We start from the raw sequence: 22,511 nt of genomic DNA on the forward strand, positions 1-22,511 counted from the left end.
CACTACCACACACTGCTACACACTACCACACACTGCTACACACTACCACACACTGCTACACACCACCACACACTACCACACACTGCTACACACCACCACACACCACCACACACTGCTACACACTACCACACACTGCTACACACTACCACACACTGCTACACACCATCACACACTACCACACACTGCTACACACTACCACACACTGCTACACACCACCACACACCACCACACACTGCTACACACTACCACACACTGCTACACACTACCACACACTGCTACACACCACCACACACTGCTACACACCACACACCACCACACACTGCTACACACTACCACACACTGCTACACACCACCACACACCACCACACACTGCTACACACCACCACACACCACCACACACTGATACACACCACCACACACCACCACACACTGCTACACACTACCACACACTGGTACACACCACCACACACTGCTACACACCACCACACACCACCACACACTGCTACACACCACCACACACCACCACACACTGCTACACACCACCGCACACCACCACACTCTGCTACACACCACCACACATTGCTACACACCACCACACACTTCTACACACTACCACACACTGCTACACACCACCACACACTACCACACACTGCTACACACTACCACACACTGCTACACACCACCACACACCACCACACACTGCTACACACTACCACACACTGCTACACACTACCACACACTGCTACACACCACCACACACTGCTACACACCACCACACACTGCTACACACCACACACCACCACACACTGCTACACACTACCACACACTGCTACACACCACCACACACCACCACACACTGCTACACACCACCACACACCACCACACACTGATACACACCACCACACACCACCACACACTGCTACACACTACCACACACTGGTACACACCACCACACACTGCTACACACCACCACACACCACCACACACTGCTACACACCACCACACACCAGCACACACTGCTACACACTACCACACACTGCTACACACCACCACACACCACCACACACTGCTACACACCACCACACACCACCACACACTGATACACACCACCACACACTGCTACACACCACCACACACTGCTACACACCACCACACACTGATACACACCACCACACACTGATACACACCACCACACACTGATACACACCACCACACACTGCTACACACCACCACACACCACCACACACTGCTACACACCACCACACACTGCTACACACCACCACACACTGCTACACACCACCACACACTGCTACACACCACCACACGCTACAACACATCACCACACACTGCTACACACCACCACACACTGCTACACACCACCACACACCACCACACACTGATACACACCACCACACACTGCTACACACCACCACACACTGCTACACACCACCACACACTGCTACACACCACCACACGCTACAACACATCACCACACACTGCTACACACCACCACACACTGCTACACACCACCACACACTGCTACACACCACCACACACTGCTACACACAGCCACACACTGCTACACACCACCACACACTGCTACACACCACCACACACTGCTACACACCACCACACACTGCTACACACCACCACACACTGCTACACACCGCCACACACTGCTACACACCACCACACACTGCTACACACCACCACACACTGCTACACACAACCACACACTGCTACACACCACCACACACTGCTACACACCACCACACACTGCTACACACCACCACACACTGCTACACACCACCACACACTGCTACACACCACCACACACTGCTACACACCACCACACACTGCTACACACAACCACACACTGCTACACACCACCACACACTGCTACACACCACCACACGCTACAACACATCACCACACACTGCTACACACCACCACACACTGATACACACCACCACACACTGCTACACACCACCACACACTGCTACACACAACCACACACTGCTACACACCACCACACACTGCTACACACCACCACACGCTACAACACATCACCACACACTGCTACACACCACCACACACTGATACACACCACCACACACCACCACACACTGCTACACACCACCACACACTGCTACACACCACCACACACTGCTACACACAACCACACACTGCTACACACCACCACACACTGCTACACACCACCACACGCTACAACACATCACCACACACTGCTACACACCACCACACACTGATACACACCACCACACACCACCACACACTGCTACACACCACCACACACTGCTACACACCACCACACACTGCTACACACAACCACACACTGCTACACACCACCACACACTGCTACACACCACCACACGCTACAACACATCACCACACACTGCTACACACCACCACACACTGCTACACACCACCACACACCACCACACACTGCTACACACCACCACACACCACCACACACTGATACACACCACCACACTGCTACACACCACCACACACTGCTACACACCACCACACACTGCTACACACCACCACACACTGATACACACCACCACACACTGCTACACACCACCACACACCACCACACACTGCTACACACCACCACACACTGATACACACCACCACACACCACCACACACTGCTATACAACACCACACACTGCTATACAACACCACACACTGCTATACAACACCACACACTGCTATACAACACCACACACTGCTATACAACACCACACACTGCTATACAACATCACACACTGCTATACAACACCACACACTGCTATACAACACCACACACTGCTATACAACACCACACACTGCTATACAACACCACACACTGCTATACAACACCACACACTGCTATACAACACCACACACTGCTATACAACACCACACACTGCTACACACCACCACACACCACCACACACTGCTACACACCACCACACACCACCACACACTGCTACACACCACCACACACTGCTACACACCACCACACACTGCTACACACCACCACACACTGCTACACACCACCACACACTGCTACACACCACCACACACTGATACACACCACCAGACACTGCTACACACCACCACACACCACCACGCACTGCTACACACTACCACACACCACCACACACCACCACACACCACCACACACTCCTACACACCACCACACACTCCTACACACCACCACACACTGCTACACACCACCACACACTGCTACACACCACCACACACCACCACACACTGATACACACCACCACACACTGCTACACACCACCACACACTGCTACACACCACCACACACTTCTACACACCACCACACACTGCTACACACCACCACACACTGCTACACACCACCACACACTGCTACACACCACCACACACTGCTACACACCACCACACACTGATACACACCACCACACACTGCTACACACCACCACACACTGCTACACACCACCACACACTGCTACACACCACCACACACTGCTACACACCACCACACACTGCTACACACCACCACACACTGCTACACACCACCACACACTGCTACACACCACCACACACTGATACACACCACCAGACACTGCTACACACCACCACACACCACCACGCACTGCTACACACTACCACACACCACCACACACCACCACACACCACCACACACTCCTACACACCACCACACACTCCTACACACCACCACACACTGCTACACACCACCACACACTGCTACACACCACCACACACCACCACACACTGATACACACCACCACACACTGCTACACACCACCACACACTGCTACACACCACCACACACTTCTACACACCACCACACACTGATACACACCACCACACACTGCTACACACCACCACACACTGCTACACACCACCACACACTGCTACACACCACCACACACTACCACACACCACCACACACCACCACACACCACCACACACTCCTACACACCACCACACACTGCTACACACCACCACACACTGCTACACACCACCACCCACTGCTACACACCACCACACACTGCTACACACCACCACACACCACCACACACTGCTACACACCACCACACACTGATACACACCACCACACACTGCTACACACCACCACACACCACCACACACTGCTACCCACCACCACACACTGCTACACACCACTACACACTGCTACACACCACCACACACTGCTACACACCACCACACACTGCTACACACCACCACACACTGATACACACCACCACACACCACCACACACTGCTACACACCACCACACACTGCTACACACCACTACACACTGCTACACACCACCACCACACACTGCTACACACCACCACACACTGCTACACTCCACCACCACACACTGCTACACACCACCACACACTGATACACACCACCACACACTGCTACACACCACCACACACTGATACACACCACCACACACCACCACACACTGCTACACACCACCACACACTGCTACACACCACTACACACTGCTACACACCACCACCACACACTGCTACACACCACCACACACTGCTACACACCACCACACACTGCTACACACCACCACACACTGCTACACACCACCACACACTGCTACACACCACCACACACTGCTACACACCACCACACACTGATACACACCACCACACACTGCTACACACCACCACACACTGATACACACCACCACACACCACCACACACTGCTACACACCACCACACACTGCTACACACCACTACACACTGCTACACCCCACCACCACACACTGCTACACACCACCACCACACACTGCTACACACCACCACCACACACTGCTACACACCACCACACACTGCTACACACCACCACACACTGCTACACACCACCACACACTGCTACACACCACCACACACTGCTACACACCACCACACACTGCTACACACCACCACACACTGCTACACACCACCACACACTGCTACACACCACCACACACCACCACACACCACCACACACTGCTACACACCACCACACACCACCACACACCACCACACACTGGTACACACCACCACACACTGCTACACACCACCACACACCACCACACACTGCTACACACCACCACACACTGCTACACACCACCACACACCACCGCACAAGTTCAACAAGAGGTTCAAGAAGAGGTTCAACGCGAGGTTCAACGAGAGATTCAACGAGAGGTTCAACGAGAGGTTCAACGAGAGGTTCAACGAGAGGTTCAGCGAGAGGTTCAACGAGAGGTTCAACGAGAGGTTCAACGAGAGGTTCAGCGAGAGGTTCAACGAGAGGTTCAGCGAGAGGTTCAGCGAGAGGTTCAACGAGAGGTTCAACGAGAGGTTCCACGAGAGGTTCAACGAGAGGTTCAACGAGAGGTTCAACGAGAGGTTCAACGAGAGGTTCAGCGAGAGGTTCAACGAGAGGTTCAACGAGAGGTTCAGCGAGAGGTTCAACGAGAGGTTCAACGAGAGGTTCAACGAGAGGTTCAGCGAGAGGTTCATCGAGAGGTTCAACGAGAGGTTCAACGAGAGGTTCAACGAGAGGTTCAGCGAAAGGTTCAGCGAGAGGTTCAACGAGAGGTTCAACGAGAGGTTCGACGAGAGGTTCGACGAGAGGTTCGACGAGAGGTTCAACGAGAGGTTCAGCGAGAGGTTCAGCGAGAGGTTCAACGAGAGGTTCAACGAGAGGTTCAACGAGAGGTTCAACGAGAGGTTCAACGAGAGGTTCAACGAGAGGTTCAACGAGAGGTTCAACGAGGTTATCATTATTTTTATCTCACTAAATGAGACAAATTTTTCCAGGTTAACGATACATTTAACATTGATTCTTAGTGGCCCTTAAGGTAGAGGGCCACCGTGGCCCTTAAGGTAGAGGGCCACCGTGGCCCTTAAGGTAGAGGGCCACCGTGGCCCTTAAGGTAGAGGGCCACCGTGGCCCTTAAGGTAGAGGGCCACCGTGGCCCTTAAGGTAGAGGGCCACCGTGGCCCTTAAGGTAGAGGGCCACCGTGGCCCTTAAGGTAGAGGGCCACCGTGGCCCTTAAGGTAGAGGGCCACCGTGGCCCTTAAGGTAGAGGGCCACCGTGGCCCTTAAATTAGAGGGCCACCGTGGCCCTTAAGGTAGAGGGCCACCGTGGCCCTTAAGGTAGAGGGCCAACGTAGTCCTTAAGGTAGAGAGCCACCGTGGCCCTTAAGGTAGAGGGCCACCGTGGCCCTTAAGGTAGAGGGCCACCGTGGCCCTTAAGGTAGAGTGCCACCGTGGCCCTTAAGGTAGAGGGCCACCGTGACCCTTAAGGCAAAGGGCCTGACCATTAAGGTTAAGGGACTGACCACCTCAAATACTTTTTCTCCAAGGCAAGGGGACCGATAACACCAACTTCATTTGACTACTCCACCCGCTGCCTCTGTGACTGAAGACGCCTGCTGTGTAGACTACTGTGGTGTCTTAAACCATCAACTTGGCATTTAATACCACTCGCAACATCATTTTGAACCAAGTCAGTTATAACTTAACAGTAAAGTTGATATTTGAAGACAGGGCAACTTAGTCTGAACTTAGAAAAGACCCTCTGGACCTGGTTGATAAACAACTAAGACACTGAGGTAATCAGTCCCTGATTATCTCGTCTGTTGTATATTGTTCTACTGTCTCGCAGATATGTTCTTGAATCTGTATTCATGAAGCCACTGGAGCATAAGGGGGATAACCAATTGGCCCCTGGCTGCCTTCAAGAGGGAGCTGGACAGATACTTCGGTGCCGGGTCAGACGGGTTGTGGTTCGTACGTTGGACTACGTGAGGCCAGCAGTAATAGCTTGGTTGAGCAGGCCCTGATCCACCTGGAGGCCTGGTCGTGGACCGGGCAGCGGGGGCGTTGATCCCCGGAATACCCTCCAGGTAGACACCAAGATGGCAAAACGTCTACAAGAAAGATACCCAGATCTTAAACGTGTCTAATTTTTATCTTGTCGGTACTGTCTACTCTTTATTCACCTTATATGTACGCTTGGTTGAAGCTTATAAGCTGGGATTGCCATCTTGAAAGATTTAACCAAGACAGGACTCCCAGCAATGGGTTACAGTTGGAATGATTTAGATTTAGAAAGGATATAGGAAAGTACTGGTTTGGCAATAGAGTTGTGGATGAGTGGAACAAACTGACGAGTACCGTCATAGAGGTCAAAACCTTGTGTAACTTTAAAAATAGCTTAGACAGGTACATGAGTGGGTGTGAGTTAGTCCTGACCAGCTTGGGCCAGTAGGCCTGAAACAGACAACATCTGTAAAGCCCAGCTAAACAATAACATTGACCTCACTCACATATTGCACAATATTATCAAGTCTAATGATTTATACACTAGTAAGTTCTAATGTCACCAGGTCGTTCAGTCGAGTTCCAGCTCCTGATCTGTTACCTTGATGAAGAATTAGATGGGTTCCCTCTCACTGTTTCCCAAGAACACTATTAGTAAGTTGTAGTTGATTACAAGTTTGAGTTTGAAGGGAAATATTATGTTCAAAGGTACGGAATGGCTATGGGAAATCCACTGTCTCCGATATTAAGTTACTGAAAGATATTTTCGTCCTGTGAAATTATGTGGATAATATCTTGTGAAATGGTTGAGGTATATAACTCTGAACTCAATTTTACCCAGACTGAACACTCTTGTTCTATTAAATTACAGAAAAACTGTACCACGGGCGGGGATTGAACCCGCGATCAGAAATTTATAAAACTCCAGACTGACGTGAGTCAAATTAAATTTATCATAGAGAAAGAAGTGGACTTTAAACTTCTATTCTTAGAAATTCTTGTCCACCAGGTTGATAGAATGTTTAAGTTTGCAGTATATAGGAAGGCCACTAAAATTTGTTCATATATCCACTTCCACTCTAACCATGAAACAATAGTGAAAAGTATTTTTCTTACTATGTTTGAGAGACGTTACTGTGTGAGCAGCCCAGAGTTTGTTGATCAAGAAATTAGGAAAATCTTTGATATCGCTGCAAAACTGTGGTGCCCTAAAGGGTTTGTAGAAACGGCTTTGTTGGTACATAAGAATACTTATCATAGGACTGAACCTAGAATAACTCTTTATATCAAGAATGTGATGCTGCTTCCATACAAAGAGAATTTATCTGTTCTGTTGAATACCATAAAAAGATCAACATATAAGTTAATTTTAAGAATTCACAGACTAGTAACAACACTGTGATGGCGGTGTTTACTTGATTGGTTGTAATGATTGCAATTTATCTTAGGTGGGACTGACAAACCTTTAGATGTAAGGTTAACACAACACCAATATTTGATATAAACAGCTCAGGAATCTAATGCCATATTCAGCTACACCGGAGCTTGCAACAAGCTAGTCAGAAGCCAGAGTCTAAGTTCCTTTTTCCTCATGCCTGAAATACTTTAGAATTGGCAATTGTAAATATAATAAATGTTCATTATATAATAATAGTTTTGGATTGTTTAAACTTGACTCTTTTATACTTGAGCCCATTGTATTATAAACCTTAGGCTGGATTCTTATATGAATGCCCTGGACTGTATTAAATGTGATAGTTCATCATGGTGGTGTGGGACTACGCATGTGCATCCACACTGGCTACTTATCTCCAGTACACCAGAGAGGAAGGAGGGGCAGCTGTCAGCTTCAGGGAGTCCCAGAAGTCTAGAAAATATGGTGAACCTGCCCATCATTATATAGTTGTTCCCATAGGATTGGAGACCCTTGGCCCCTAGGGGAAAAGAGCATCTAAGTTCAATAAAGGGTAACTAAGGATCCCAGAGCGGCTAGTTTCTCGCTCCAGCGACACAGTGTTGCAGTTCAGAGAGGTAATGCCTTCTATATACTGGGTACACTGTACCCCACCTCTGTAGAGCTGCCTTCTATATACTGGGTACACTGTACCCCACCTCTGTAGAGCTGCCTTCTATACACTGGGTACACTGTACCCCAGCTCTGTAGAGCTGCCTTCTATACACTGGGTACACTGTACCCCACCTCTGTAGAGCTGCCTTCTATACACTGGGTACACTGTACCCCACCTCTGTAGAGCTGCCTTCTATACACTGGGTACACTGTACCCCAGCTCTGTAGAGCTGCCTTCTATACACTGGGTACATTGTACCCCACCTCTGTAGAGCTGCCTTCTATACACTGGGTACACTGTACCCCAGCTCTGTAGAGCTGCCTTCTATACACTGGGTACACTGTACCCCACCTCTGTAGAGCTGCCTTCTATACACTGGGTACACTGTACCCCACCTCTGTAGAGCTGTATGAAGTTTTTATATCGTAATTTTTAACAAACACATAGCAGTATGTACTTGTATCCCTCATTATATTTTTAAGCCTGGTGTACCATATTTTGTAACATAGCAGTATTACTGGTAAAACAGACATATTGCGTGGTAGGGGAAGGGAATATTCAAATGGCATCAGGAAGAAATCCAAATATTTTTTCCTATAAGTCTTTTTATCTCATTTTCTGAGGATATGGGTCCCACAATTTGCACTCGAGGTGGATCACATCTGTATACAAGGTGTTTCAAATGACGGACCCAGTTTCAAAGCAGTATATTTCACGATCGGGTCCATCTATTTGAAACACCCTGTATGTATATATTTTTTAGTCCGCAGCAGGATTCGAACCTGCACAATCTGTAGCGAAGTACACAGTACTTTAGTTACCTTGCCCACTTTCTAGTACCCGGTAGGCCTATCTTTACCCCCAGAACAGAATGGATTCTTGCACCATGATGATATGATAGCATCACACAGTTGCTGCAGATTTGTCTGCCCAACATTAATGCTGTGGATCCGCTGTTCCATCATAGCACAAAAACTTATGACAAATTCTAACCCAACCACATGAATGTTCCAGCAGAAATCACGATTCGTCAGACCAATCTTCCACTGTCCTGTTATGGTGAGTCTGTGATGATGGAGCCTCATTAAGTATTTGTAGTTGACAAGGGTCAAACCTGGTGTGGGCTGCTGTTGCTGAACCCATCCACTTCAGGGTTCGATGTGTTGGGCGTCCAGAGATGCTCTTCAGCATACAAGTGTAGTTCCGAGTGGTCAACTGAGTTAACGTCGCCTTCCTATCTAGATTCACACACACACACACACACACACACACACACACACACACACACACACACACTCACACTCATGCACACAGATACACACACACCATTTTTCCCCCTTACACATTCAAGCATACCATTAAATCAAGGGGAAGCAGGCCCTTCCCTTACCCTCATTCCCTTAACTCCTCCATCACCTCTCTTCCCCCTCCTCCCCCTCCCCCTCCCCCTCCTCCTGCAGTGCCAATCACACTAACAGCCACAGTCTTCTAGCTTTTAATTAACTAGTTCGATATAATAGTAGCAATTATCTAGTAATTTGTCTTTAACGTCACTGTGTGTGTGTGTGTGTGTGTGTGTGTGTGTGTGTGTGTGTGTGTGTGTGTGTGTGTGTGTGTGTGTGTATGTGTGTGTGTGTGTCTCACCTAATTACATTAGCCAGGGGTGCACCATTTTCCTGCCTTACCTACAAAGCCAGGTCGTACCTACTCTTGAAACTATGTAAAGCAGCATTTACCCACCAGAGAGTTAGCTAACTATTGTGGGTGGCATCCTGCATAGCTAGCTAAGGGAAAATAAGTATACCCCAGAGAAGGAATAGGTATAACCCATCTAAATATACCTCAGTATACTCAGGGTCCAGAAATTAACTTTTTGTTCCAGATATATCTACATATATCTAGTTATTATTAATCTGGATCTTTAAGTATGTTGTTATTGTTGTTATGTGTGTAATATGCTGCTTGGTATACTGGGGTGGTAGTATACTTGGTATACTGGGGTGGTAGTATACTTGGTATACTGGGGTGGTAGTATACTTGGTATACTGGGGTGGTAGTATACCTGGTATACTGGGGTGGTAGTATACTTGGTATACTGGGGTGGTAGTATACTTGGTATACTGGGGTGGTAGTATACCTGGTATACTGGGGTGGTAGTATACTTGGTATACTGGGGTGGTAGTATACTTGGTATACTGGGGTGGTAGTATACTTGGTATACTGGGGTGGTAGTATACTTGGTATACTGGGGTGGTACCTGGTATACTGGGGTGGTAGTATACCTGGTATACTGGGGTGGTAGTATACCTGGTATACTGGGGTGGTAGTATACTTGGTATACTGGGGTGGTAGTATACCTGGTATACTGGGGTGGTAGTATACCTGGTATACTGGGGTGGTAGTATACTTGGTATACTGGGGTGGTAGTATACCTGGTATACTGGGGTGGTAGTATACTTGGGAGTTTACTTACTGTTTCTTGAGGTTGCGAAGGTTGATGGTCTTACCTGAGGATACAGAGAACTGGCGTTAGTTGCTAGTTGGGTTGACACTGTACACACAGTCTTAATAGTAGGTGGTCAGTCCCTCAGTCATGATAGTTGGTGGTCAGTCCCTCAGTCATGATAGTAGGTGGTCAGCCCCTCAGTCATGATAGTAGGTGGTCAGTCCCTCAGTCATGATTGTAGGGGGTCAGTCCCTCAGTCATGATAGTAGGTGGTCAGTCCCTCAGTCATGATAGTAGGTGGTCAGTCCCTCAGTCATGATAGTAGGTGGTCAGTCCCTCAGTCATGATAGTAGGGGGTCAGTCCCTCAGTCATGATAGTAGGTGGTCAGTCCCTCAGTCATGATAGTAGGTGGTCAGTCCCTCAGTCATGATAGTAGGTGGTCAGTCCCTCAGTCATGATAGTAGGTGGTCAGTCCCTCAGTCATGATAGTAGGTGGTCAGTCCCTCAGTCATGATAGTAGGTGGTCAGTCCCTCAGTCATGATAGTAGGGGGTCAGTCCCTCAGTCATGATAGTAGGTGGTCAGTCCCTCAGTCATGATAGTAGGTGGTCAGTCCCTCAGTCATGATAGTAGGTGGTCAGTCCCTCAGTCATGATAGTAGGTGGTCAGTCCCTCAGTCATGATAGTAGGTGGTCAGTCCCTCAGTCATGATAGTAGGGGGTCAGTCCCTCAGTCATGATAGTAGGTGGTCAGTCCCTCAGTCATGATAGTAGGTGGTCAGTACCTCAGTCATGATAGTAGGTGGTCAGTCCCTCAGTCATGATAGTAGGTGGTCAGTCCCTCAGTCATGATAGTAGGTGGTCAGTCCCTCAGTCATGATAGTAGGTGGTCAGTCCCTCAGTCATGATAGTAGGTGGTCAGTCCCTCAGTCATGATAGTAGGTGGTCAGTCCCTCAGTCATGATAGTAGGTGGTCAGTCCCTCAGTCATGATAGTAGGTGGTCAGTCCCTCAGTCATGATAGTAGGTGGTCAGTCCCTCAGTCATGATAGTAGGTGGTCAGTCCCTCAGTCATGATAGTAGGTGGTCAGTCCCTCAGTCATGACAGTAGGTGGTCAGTCCCTCAGTCATGATAGTAGGTGGTCAGTCTCTCAGTCATGATAGTAGGTGGTCAGTCCCTCAGTCATGATAGTAGGTGGTCAGTCCCTCAGTCATGACAGTAGGTGGTCAGTCCCTCAGTCATGACAGTAGGTGGTCAGTCTCTCAGTCATGATAGTAGGTGGTCAGTCCCTCAGTCATGATAGTAGGGGGTCAGCCCCTCAGTCATGATAGTAGGTGGTCAGTCCCTCAGTCATGATAGTAGGTGGTCAGTCCCTCAGTCATGATAGTAGGTGGTCAGTCCCTCAGTCATGATAGTAGGTGGTCAGTCCCTCAGTCATGATAGTAGGTGGTCAGTCCCTCAGTCATGATAGTAGGTGGTCAGTCCCTCAGTCATGATAGTAGGGGGTCAGTCCCTCAGTCATGATAGTAGGTGGTCAGTCCCTCAGTCATGATAGTAGGTGGTCAGTCCCTCAGTCATGACAGTAGGTGGTCAGTCCCTCAGTCATGATAGTAGGTGGTCAGTCCCTCAGTCATGATAGTAGGTGGTCAGTCCCTCAGTCATGACAGTAGGTGGTCAGTCCCTCAGTCTTGATAGTAGGTGGTCAGTCCCTCAGTCATGATAGTAGGGGGTCAGTCCCTCAGTCATGATAGTAGGTGGTCAGTCCCTCAGTCATGATAGTAGGGGGTCAGTCCCTCAGTCATGATAGTAGGTGGTCAGTCCCTCAGTCATGATAGTAGGTGGTCAGTCCCTCAGTCATGACAGTAGGTGGTCAGTCCCTCAGTCATGATAGTAGGTGGTCAGTCTCTCAGTCATGATAGTAGGTGGTCAGTCCCTCAGTCATGATAGTAGGTGGTCAGTCCCTCAGTCATGACAGTAGGTGGTCAGTCCCTCAGTCATGACAGTAGGTGGTCAGTCTCTCAGTCATGATAGTAGGTGGTCAGTCCCTCAGTCATGATAGTAGGGGGTCAGCCCCTCAGTCATGACAGTAGGTGGTCAGTCCCTCAGTCATGACAGTAGGTGGTCAGCCCCTCAGTCATGACAGTAGGTGGTCAGTCCCTCAGTCATGACAGTAGGTGGTCAGCCCCTCAGTCATGACAGTAGGTGGTCAGTCCCTCAGTCATGACAGTAGGTGGTCAGTCCCTCAGTCATGACAGTAGGTGGTCAGTCTCTCAGTCATGATAGTAGGTGGTCAGTCCCTCAGTCATGATAGTAGGGGGTCAGTCCCTCAGTCATGATAGTAGGGGGTCAGTCCCTCAGTCATGATAGTAGGTGGTCAGTCCCTCAGTCATGATAGTAGGTGGTCAGTCCCTCAGTCATGATAGTAGGTGGTAAGTCTCTCAGTCTTGATAGTAGGTGGTCAGTCCCTCAGTCTTGATAGTAGGTGGTCAGTCCCTCAGTCATGATAGTAGGTGGTCAGTCCCTCAGTCATGATAGTAGGTGGTCAGTCCCTCAGTCATGATAGTAGGTGGTCAGTCCCTCAGTCATGATAGTAGGTGGTCAGTCTCTCAGTCATGATAGTAGGTGGTCAGTCCCTCAGTCATGATAGTAGGTGGTCAGTCTCTCAGTCATGATAGTAGGTGGTCAGTCCCTCAGTCATGACAGTAGGTGGTCAGTCCCTCAGTCATGACAGTAGGTGGTCAGTCCCTCAGTCATGACAGTAGGTGGTCAGCCCCTCAGTCATGACAGTAGGTGGTCAGTCCCTCAGTCATGACAGTAGGTGGTCAGTCCCTCAGTCATGACAGTAGGTGGTCAGTCCCTCAGTCATGATAGTAGGTGGTCAGTCTCTCAGTCATGATAGTAGGTGGTCAGTCCCTCAGTCATGATAGTAGGTGGTCAGTCTCTCAGTCATGATAGTAGGTGGTCAGTCCCTCAGTCATGACAGTAGGTGGTCAGTCCCTCAGTCATGATAGTAGGTGGTCAGTCCCTCAGTCATGACAGTAGGTGGTCACCCCCTCAGTCATGACAGTAGGTGGTCAGCCCCTCAGTCATGACAGTAGGTGGTCACCCCCTCAGTCATGACAGTAGGTGGTCAGTCCCTCAGTCATGACAGTAGGTGGTCAGCCCCTCAGTCTTGATAGTAGGTGGTCAGTACCTCAGTCATGATAGTAGGTGGTCAGTCCCTCAGTCATGACAGTAGGTGGTCAGTCCCTCAGTCTTGATAGTAGGTGGTCAGTACCTCAGTCATGATAGTAGGTGGTCAGTCCCTCAGTCATGACAGTAGGTGGTCAGTCCCTCAGTCATGACAGTAGGTGGTCAGTCCCTCAGTCATGACAGTAGGTGGTCACCCCCTCAGTCATGACAGTAGGTGGTCAGCCCCTCAGTCATGACAGTAGGTGGTCAGTCCATCAACAAGACAGAGCATATTCCCCAGCCCCAGCTTCAAGCTTGTGCTTCACGTTCAAGCTTCTCGCTAAGCATATAATTAAGCTTAGGTTATATAATTTGCACATTACCAAATGCCACCAACTTTTAAATTATAAACCTCTGTAACATGACCAGTCTATAATGTTGGTATAATTCTGAGGTGAGTTACTGTGAGTTACCTCTAGCATTACCTATAATACCGCACTACCAAGGTGGTAGTGTACTGTGTAGTGTAGGTGGTAGTGTACTGTGTAGTGTAGGTGGTAGTGCACTGTGTAGTGTAGGTGGTAGTGTACTGTGTAGTGTAGGTGGTAGTGTACTGTGTAGTGAAGGTGGTAGTGTACTGTGTAGTGTAGGTGGTAGTGTACTGTGTAGTGTAGGTGGTAGTGTACTGTGTAGTGTAGGTGGTAGTGTACTGTGTAGTGTAGGTGGTAGTGTACTGTGTAGTGTAGGTGGTAGTGTACTGTGTAGTGTAGGTGGTAGTGTACTGTGTAGTGTAGGTGGTAGTGCACTGTGTAGTGTAGGTGGTAGTGTACTGTGTAGTGTAGGTGGTAGTGTACTGTGTAGTGTAGGTGGTAGTGTACTGTGTAGTGAAGGTGGTAGTGTACTGTGTAGTGTAGGTGGTAGTGTACTGTGTAGTGTAGGTGGTAGTGTACTGTGTAGTGTAGGTGGTAGTGTACTGTGTAGTGTAGGTGGTAGTGTACTGTGTAGTGTAGGTGGTAGTGTACTGTGTAGTGTAGGTGGTAGTGTACTGTGTAGTGTAGGTGGTAGTGCACTGTGTAGTGTAGGTGGTAGTGTACTGTGTAGTGTAGGTGGTAGTGTACTGTGTAGTGTAGGTGGTAGTGTACTGTGTAGTGTAGGTGGTAGTGTACTGTGTAGTGTAGGTGGTAGTGTACTGTGTAGTGTAGGTGGTAGTGTACTGTGTAGTGAAGGTGGTAGTGTACTGTGTAGTGTAGGTGGTAGTGTACTGTGTAGTGTAGGTGGTAGTGTACTGTGTAGTGTAGGTGGTAGTGTACTGTGTAGTGTAGGTGGTAGTGTACTGTGTAGTGAAGGTGGTAGTGTACTGTGTAGTGTAGGTGGTAGTGTACTGTGTAGTGTAGGTGGTAGTGTACTGTGTAGTGTAGGTGGTAGTGTACTGTGTAGTGTAGGTGGTAGTGTACTGTGTAGTGTAGGTGGTAGTGTACTGTGTAGTGTAGGTGGTAGTGTACTGTGTAGTGAAGGTGGTAGTGTACTGTGTAGTGTAGGTGGTAGTGTACTGTGTAGTGTAGGTGGTAGTGTACTGTGTAGTGTAGGTGGTAGTGTACTGTGTAGTGTAGGTGGTAGTGTACTGTGTAGTGAAGGTGGTAGTGTACTGTGTAGTGTAGGTGGTAGTGTACTGTGTAGTGTAGGTGGTAGTGTACTGTGTAGTGTAGGTGGTAGTGTACTGTGTAGTGTAGGTGGTAGTGTACTGTGTAGTGAAGGTGGTAGTGTACTGTGTAGTGTAGGTGGTAGTGTACTGTGTAGTGTAGGTGGTAGTGTACTGTGTAGTGTAGGTGGTAGTGTACTGTGTAGTGTAGGTGGTAGTGTACTGTGTAGTGTAGGTGGTAGTGTACTGTGTAGTGTAGGTGGTAGTGTACTGTGTAGTGAAGGTGGTAGTGTACTGTGTAGTGTAGGTGGTAGTGTACTGTGTAGTGTAGGTGGTAGTGTACTGTGTAGTGTAGGTGGTAGTGTACTGTGTAGTGTAGGTGGTAGTGTACTGTGTAGTGTAGGTGGTAGTGTACTGTGTAGTGTAGGTGGTAGTGTACTGTGTAGTGTAGGTGGTAGTGTACTGTGTAGTGTAGGTGGTAGTGTACTGTGTAGTGTAGGTGGTAGTGTACTGTGTAGTGTAGGTGGTAGTGTACTGTGTAGTGAAGGTGGTAGTGTACTGTGTAGTGTAGGTGGTAGTGTATTGTGTAGTGTAGGTGGTAGTGTACTGTGTAGTGTAGGTGGTAGTGTACTGTGTAGTGTAGGTGGTAGTGTACTGTGTAGTGAAGGTGGTAGTGTACTGTGTAGTGTAGGTGGTAGTGTACTGTGTAGTGTAGGTGGTAGTGTACTGTGTAGTGTAGGTGGTAGTGTACTGTGTAGTGTAGGTGGTAGTGTACTGTGTAGTGTAGGTGGTAGTGTACTGTGTAGTGTAGGTGGTAGTGTACTGTGTAGTGTAGGTGGTAGTGTACTGTGTAGTGTAGGTGGTAGTGTACTGTGTAGTGTAGGTGGTAGTGTACTGTGTAGTGTAGGTGGTAGTGTACTGTGTAGTGTAGGTGGTAGTGTACTGTGTAGTGAAGGTGGTAGTGTACTGTGTAGTGTAGGTGGTAGTGTACTGTGTAGTGTAGGTGGTAGTGTACTGTGTAGTGTAGGTGGTAGTGTACTGTGTAGTGTAGGTGGTAGTGTACTGTGTAGTGTAGGTGGTAGTGTACTGTGTAGTGAAGGTGGTAGTGTACTGTGTAGTGTAGGTGGTAGTGTACTGTGTAGTGTAGGTGGTAGTGTACTGTGTAGTGTAGGTGGTAGTGTACTGTGTAGTGTAGGTGGTAGTGTACTGTGTAGTGAAGGTGGTAGTGTACTGTGTAGTGTAGGTGGTAGTGTACTGTGTAGTGTAGGTGGTAGTGTACTGTGTAGTGTAGGTGGTAGTGTACTGTGTAGTGTAGGTGGTAGTGTACTGTGTAGTGAAGGTGGTAGTGTACTGTGTAGTGTAGGTGGTAGTGTACTGTGTAGTGTAGGTGGTAGTGTACTGTGTAGTGTAGGTGGTAGTGTACTGTGTAGTGTAGGTGGTAGTGTACTGTGTAGTGTAGGTGGTAGTGTACTGTGTAGTGTAGGTGGTAGTGTACTGTGTAGTGTAGGTGGTAGTGTACTGTGTAGTGTAGGTGGTAGTGTACTGTGTAGTGTAGGTGGTAGTGTACTGTGTAGTGTAGGTGGTAGTGTATTGTGTAGTGAAGGTGGTAGTGTACTGTGTAGTGTAGGTGGTAGTGTACTGTGTAGTGTAGGTGGTAGTGTACTGTGTAGTGTAGGTGGTAGTGTACTGTGTAGTGTAGGTGGTAGTGTACTGTGTAGTGTAGGTGGTAGTGTACTGTGTAGTGAAGGTGGTAGTGTACTGTGTAGTGTAGGTGGTAGTGTACTGTGTAGTGTAGGTGGTAGTGTACTGTGTAGTGTAGGTGGTAGTGTACTGTGTAGTGTAGGTGGTAGTGTACTGTGTAGTGTAGGTGGTAGTGTACTGTGTAGTGAAGGTGGTAGTGTACTGTGTAGTGTAGGTGGTAGTGTACTGTGTAGTGTAGGTGGTAGGGTACTGTGTAGTGTAGGTGGTAGTGTACTGTGTAGTGTAGGTGGTAGTGTACTGTGTAGTGTAGGTGTTAGTGTACTGTGTAGTGTAGGTGGTAGTGTACTGTGTAGTGTAGGTGGTAGTGCACTGTGTAGTGTAGGTGGTAGTGTACTGTGTAGTGTAGGTGGTAGTGTACTGTGTAGTGTAGGTGGTAGTGTACTGTGTAGTGTAGGTGGTAGTGTACTGTGTAGTGTAGGTGGTAGTGTACTGTGTAGTGTAGGTGGTAGTGTACTGTGTAGTGTAGGTGGTAGTGTACTGTGTAGTGTAGGTGGTAGTGTAGGTGGTAGTGTACTGTGTAGTGTAGGTGGTAGTGTACTGTGTAGTGAAGGTGGTAGTGTACTGTGTAGTGTAGGTGGTAGTGCACTGTGTAGTGTAGGTGGTAGTGTACTGTGTAGTGTAGGTGGTAGTGTACTGTGTAGTGTAGGTGGTAGTGTACTGTGTAGTGAAGGTGGTAGTGTACTGTGTAGTGTAGGTGGTAGTGCACTGTGTAGTGTAGGTAGTAGTGTACTGTGTAGTGAAGGTGGTAGTGTACTGTGTAGTGTAGGTGGTAGTGTACTGTGTAGTGAAGGTGGTAGTGTACTGTGTAGTGTAGGTGGTAGTGTACTGAGTAGTGTAGGTGGTAGTGTACTGTGTAGTGTAGGTGGTAGTGTACTGTGTAGTGTAGGTGGTAGTGTACTGTGTAGTGTAGGTGGTAGTGTACTGTGTAGTGAAGGTGGTAGTGTACTGTGTAGTGTAGGTGGTAGTGTACTGTGTAGTGTAGGTGGTAGTGTACTGTGTAGTGTAGGTGGTAGTGTACTGTGTAGTGTAGGTGGTAGTGTACTGTGTAGTGTAGGTGGTAGTGTACTGTGTAGTGTAGGTGGTAGTGTACTGTGTAGTGTAGGTGGTAGTGTACTGTGTAGTGTAGGTGGTAGTGTACTGTGTAGTGTAGGTGGTAGTGTACTGTGTAGTGTAGGTGGTAGTGTACTGTGTAGTGTAGGTGGTAGTGTACTGTGTAGTGTAGGTGGTAGTGTACTGTGTAGTGTAGATGGTAGTGTACTGTGTAGTGAAGGTGGTAGTGTACTGTGTAGTGTAGGTGGTAGTGCACTGTGTAGTGTAGGTGGTAGTGTACTGTGTAGTGTAGGTGGTAGTGTACTGTGTAGTGTAGGTGGTAGTGTACTGTGTAGTGAAGGTGGTAGTGTACTGTGAAGTGTAGGTGGTAGTGTACTGTGTAGTGTAGGTGGTAGTGTACTTTGTAGTGTAGGTGGTAGTGTACTGTGTAGTGTAGGTGGTAGTGTACTGTGTAGTGTAGGTGGTAGTGTACTGTGTAGTGTAGGTGGTAGTGTACTGTGTAGTGAAGGTGGTAGTGTACTGTGTAGTGTAGGTGGTAGTGTACTGTGTAGTGTAGGTGGTAGTGTACTGTGTAGTGAAGGTGGTAGTGTACTGTGTAGTGTAGGTGGTAGCGTACTGTGTAGTGTAGGTGGTAGTGTACTGTGTAGTGTAGGTGGTAGTGTACTGTGTAGTGTAGGTGGTAGTGTACTGTGTAGTGTAGGTGGTAGTGTACTGTGTAGTGAAGGTGGTAGTGTACTGTGTAGTGAAGGTGGTAGTGTACTGTGTAGTGTAGGTGGTAGTGTACTGTGTAGTGTAGGTGGTAGTGTACTGTGTAGTGTAGGTGGTAGTGTACTGTGTAGTGTAGGTGGTAGTGTACTGTGTAGTGTAGGTGGTAGTGTACTGTGTAGTGTAGGTGGTAGTGTACTGTGTAGTGTAGGTGGTAGTGTACTGTGTAGTGTAGGTGGTAGTGTACTGTGTAGTGTAGGTGGTAGTGTACTGTGTAGTGTAGGTGGTAGTGTACTGTGTAGTGAAGGTGGTAGTGTACTGTGTAGTGTAGGTGGTAGTGTACTGTGTAGTGTAGGTGGTAGTGTACTGTGTAGTGTAGGTGGTAGTGTACTGTGTAGTGTAGGTGGTAGTGTACTGTGTAGTGTAGGTGGTAGTGCACTGTGTAGTGTAGGTGGTAGTGCACTGTGTAGTGTAGGTGGTAGTGTACTGTGCAGTGTAGGTGGTAGTGTACTGTGTAGTGTAGGTGGTAGTGCACTGTGTAGTGTAGGTGGTAGTGTACTGTGTAGTGTAGGTGGTAGTGTACTGTGTAGTGTAGGTGGTAGTGTACTGTGTAGTGTAGGTGGTAGTGCACTGTGTAGTGTAGGTGGTAGTGCACTGTGTAGTGTAGGTGGTAGTGTACTGTGTAGTGTAGGTGGTAGTGTACTGTGTAGTGTAGGTGGTAGTGCACTGTGTAGTGTAGGTGGTAGTGTACTGTGTAGTGTAGGTGGTAGTGTACTGTGTAGTGTAGGTGGTAGTGCACTGTGTAGTGTAGGTGGTAGTGTACTGTGTAGTGTAGGTGGTAGTGTACTGTGTAGTGTAGGTGGTAGTGTACTGTGTAGTGTAGGTGGTAGTGTACTGTGTAGTGTAGGTGGTAGTGTACTGTGTAGTGTAGGTGGTAGTGTACTGTGTAGTGTAGGTGGTAGTGCACTGTGTAGTGTAGGTGGTAGTGTACTGTGTAGTGTAGGTGGTAGTGTACTGTGTAGTGTAGGTGGTAGTGTACTGTGTAGTGTAGGTGGTAGTGTACTGTGTAGTGTAGGTGGTAGTGCACTGTGTAGTGTAGGTGGTAGTGTACTGTGTAGTGTAGGTGGTAGTGTACTGTGTAGTGTAGGTGGTAGTGTACTGTGTAGTGTAGGTGGTAGTGTACTGTGTAGTGTAGGTGGTAGTGCACTGTGTAGTGTAGGTGGTAGTGTACTGTGTAGTGTAGGTGGTAGTGTACTGTGTAGTGTAGGTTGTAGTGTACTGTGTAGTGTAGGTGGTAGTGTACTGTGTAGTGTAGGTGGTAGTGCACTGTGTAGTGTAGGTGGTAGTGTACTGTGTAGTGTAGGTGGTAGAGTACTGTGTAGTGTAGGTGGTAGTGTACTGTGTAGTGTAGGTGGTAGTGTACTGTGTAGTGTAGGTGGTAGTGCACTGTGTAGTGTAGGTGGTAGTGTACTGTGTAGTGTAGGTGGTAGTGTACTGTGTAGTGTAGGTGGTAGTGTACTGTGTAGTGTAGGTGGTAGTGCACTGTGTAGTGTAGGTGGTAGTGTACTGTGTAGTGTAGGTGGTAGTGTACTGTGTAGTGTAGGTGGTAGTGCACTGTGTAGTGTAGGTGGTAGTGTACTGTGTAGTGTAGGTGGTAGTGCACTGTGTAGTGAAGGTAAACACTGCCACACATACTGCCACACACTGCCACACACACTGCCTCACACTGCCTCACACTGCCAGACACACTGCCACACACTGTCTCACTCTCCCTCACACTGCCCAACACACACTGCCACAGACAATGCCACACACACTGCCATACACTGCCTCACACTGCCACACACTGCCACACACACTGCCTCACACTGCCTCACACTGCCAGACACACTGCCACACACTGTTTCACTCTCCCTCACACTGCCCAACACACACTGCCACAGACAATGCCACACACACTGCCATACACTGCCTCACACTGCCACACACTGCCACACACACTGCCACACACTGCCACACACTGCCTCACACTGCCTCACACTGCCTTACACTGCCACACACACTGCCACACAGTGTCACACACTACCTCAAACTGCCACACACACTGCCCCACACTGCCACACACTGCCACACACTGCCCCACACACACTGCCACACACACTGCCACACACACTGCCACACACACTGCCACACACACTGACACACACACTGCTATACACTGCCACACACACTGCCACACACACTGTCACACACACTGCCACACACTGCCACATACACTGCCACACACACTGCCACACACACTGTCACACACTGCCACACACTGCCACATACACTGCCACACACACTGCCACACACACTGCCACACACACTGCCACGCACAGTGCCATACACTGCCACAGACACACTGCCACACACTGCCACACACACACTGCCACACACTGCCACACACACTGACACACACACTGCCACACACACACTGCCACACACTGCCACACACTGTCACACACTGCCACACACTGCCAAACACACTCCGACACACACTGCCACACACACTGCCACACACACTGTCTCACACACTGCCACACACTGCCACACACACTGTCACACACTGCCACACACTGCCACACACACTGCCACACACTGCCACGCACACTGCCACACACTGCCACACACACACTGCCACACACACACCGCCACACACTGCCACACACACTACCACACACACTGCCACACACACACTGCCACACACTGCCACACACTGCCACACACTGCCAAACACACTGCCACACACACTGCCACA

The 22,511-nt window shown here is 48.7% G+C and overlaps 1 protein-coding gene across 1 annotated transcript; it reads right to left on the reverse strand.

Moving 5' to 3' along the window:
• Nucleotides 1-5,181: 5,181 nt before the first annotated feature.
• Nucleotides 5,182-5,834, reverse strand: LOC138851848 (protein TsetseEP-like; the record flags this gene model as incomplete). Its single annotated transcript, XM_070081348.1, has 1 exon — nucleotides 5,182-5,834. A coding segment is annotated over one exon (653 nt), but the record flags the coding sequence as incomplete, so codon positions are not given.
• Nucleotides 5,835-22,511: the final 16,677 nt, after the last annotated feature.

Source organism: Cherax quadricarinatus, unplaced genomic scaffold (genome assembly GCF_038502225.1).
Source record: "Cherax quadricarinatus isolate ZL_2023a unplaced genomic scaffold, ASM3850222v1 Contig2415, whole genome shotgun sequence".
NCBI classification, from domain to species: Eukaryota; Metazoa; Arthropoda; class Malacostraca; order Decapoda; family Parastacidae; genus Cherax; species Cherax quadricarinatus.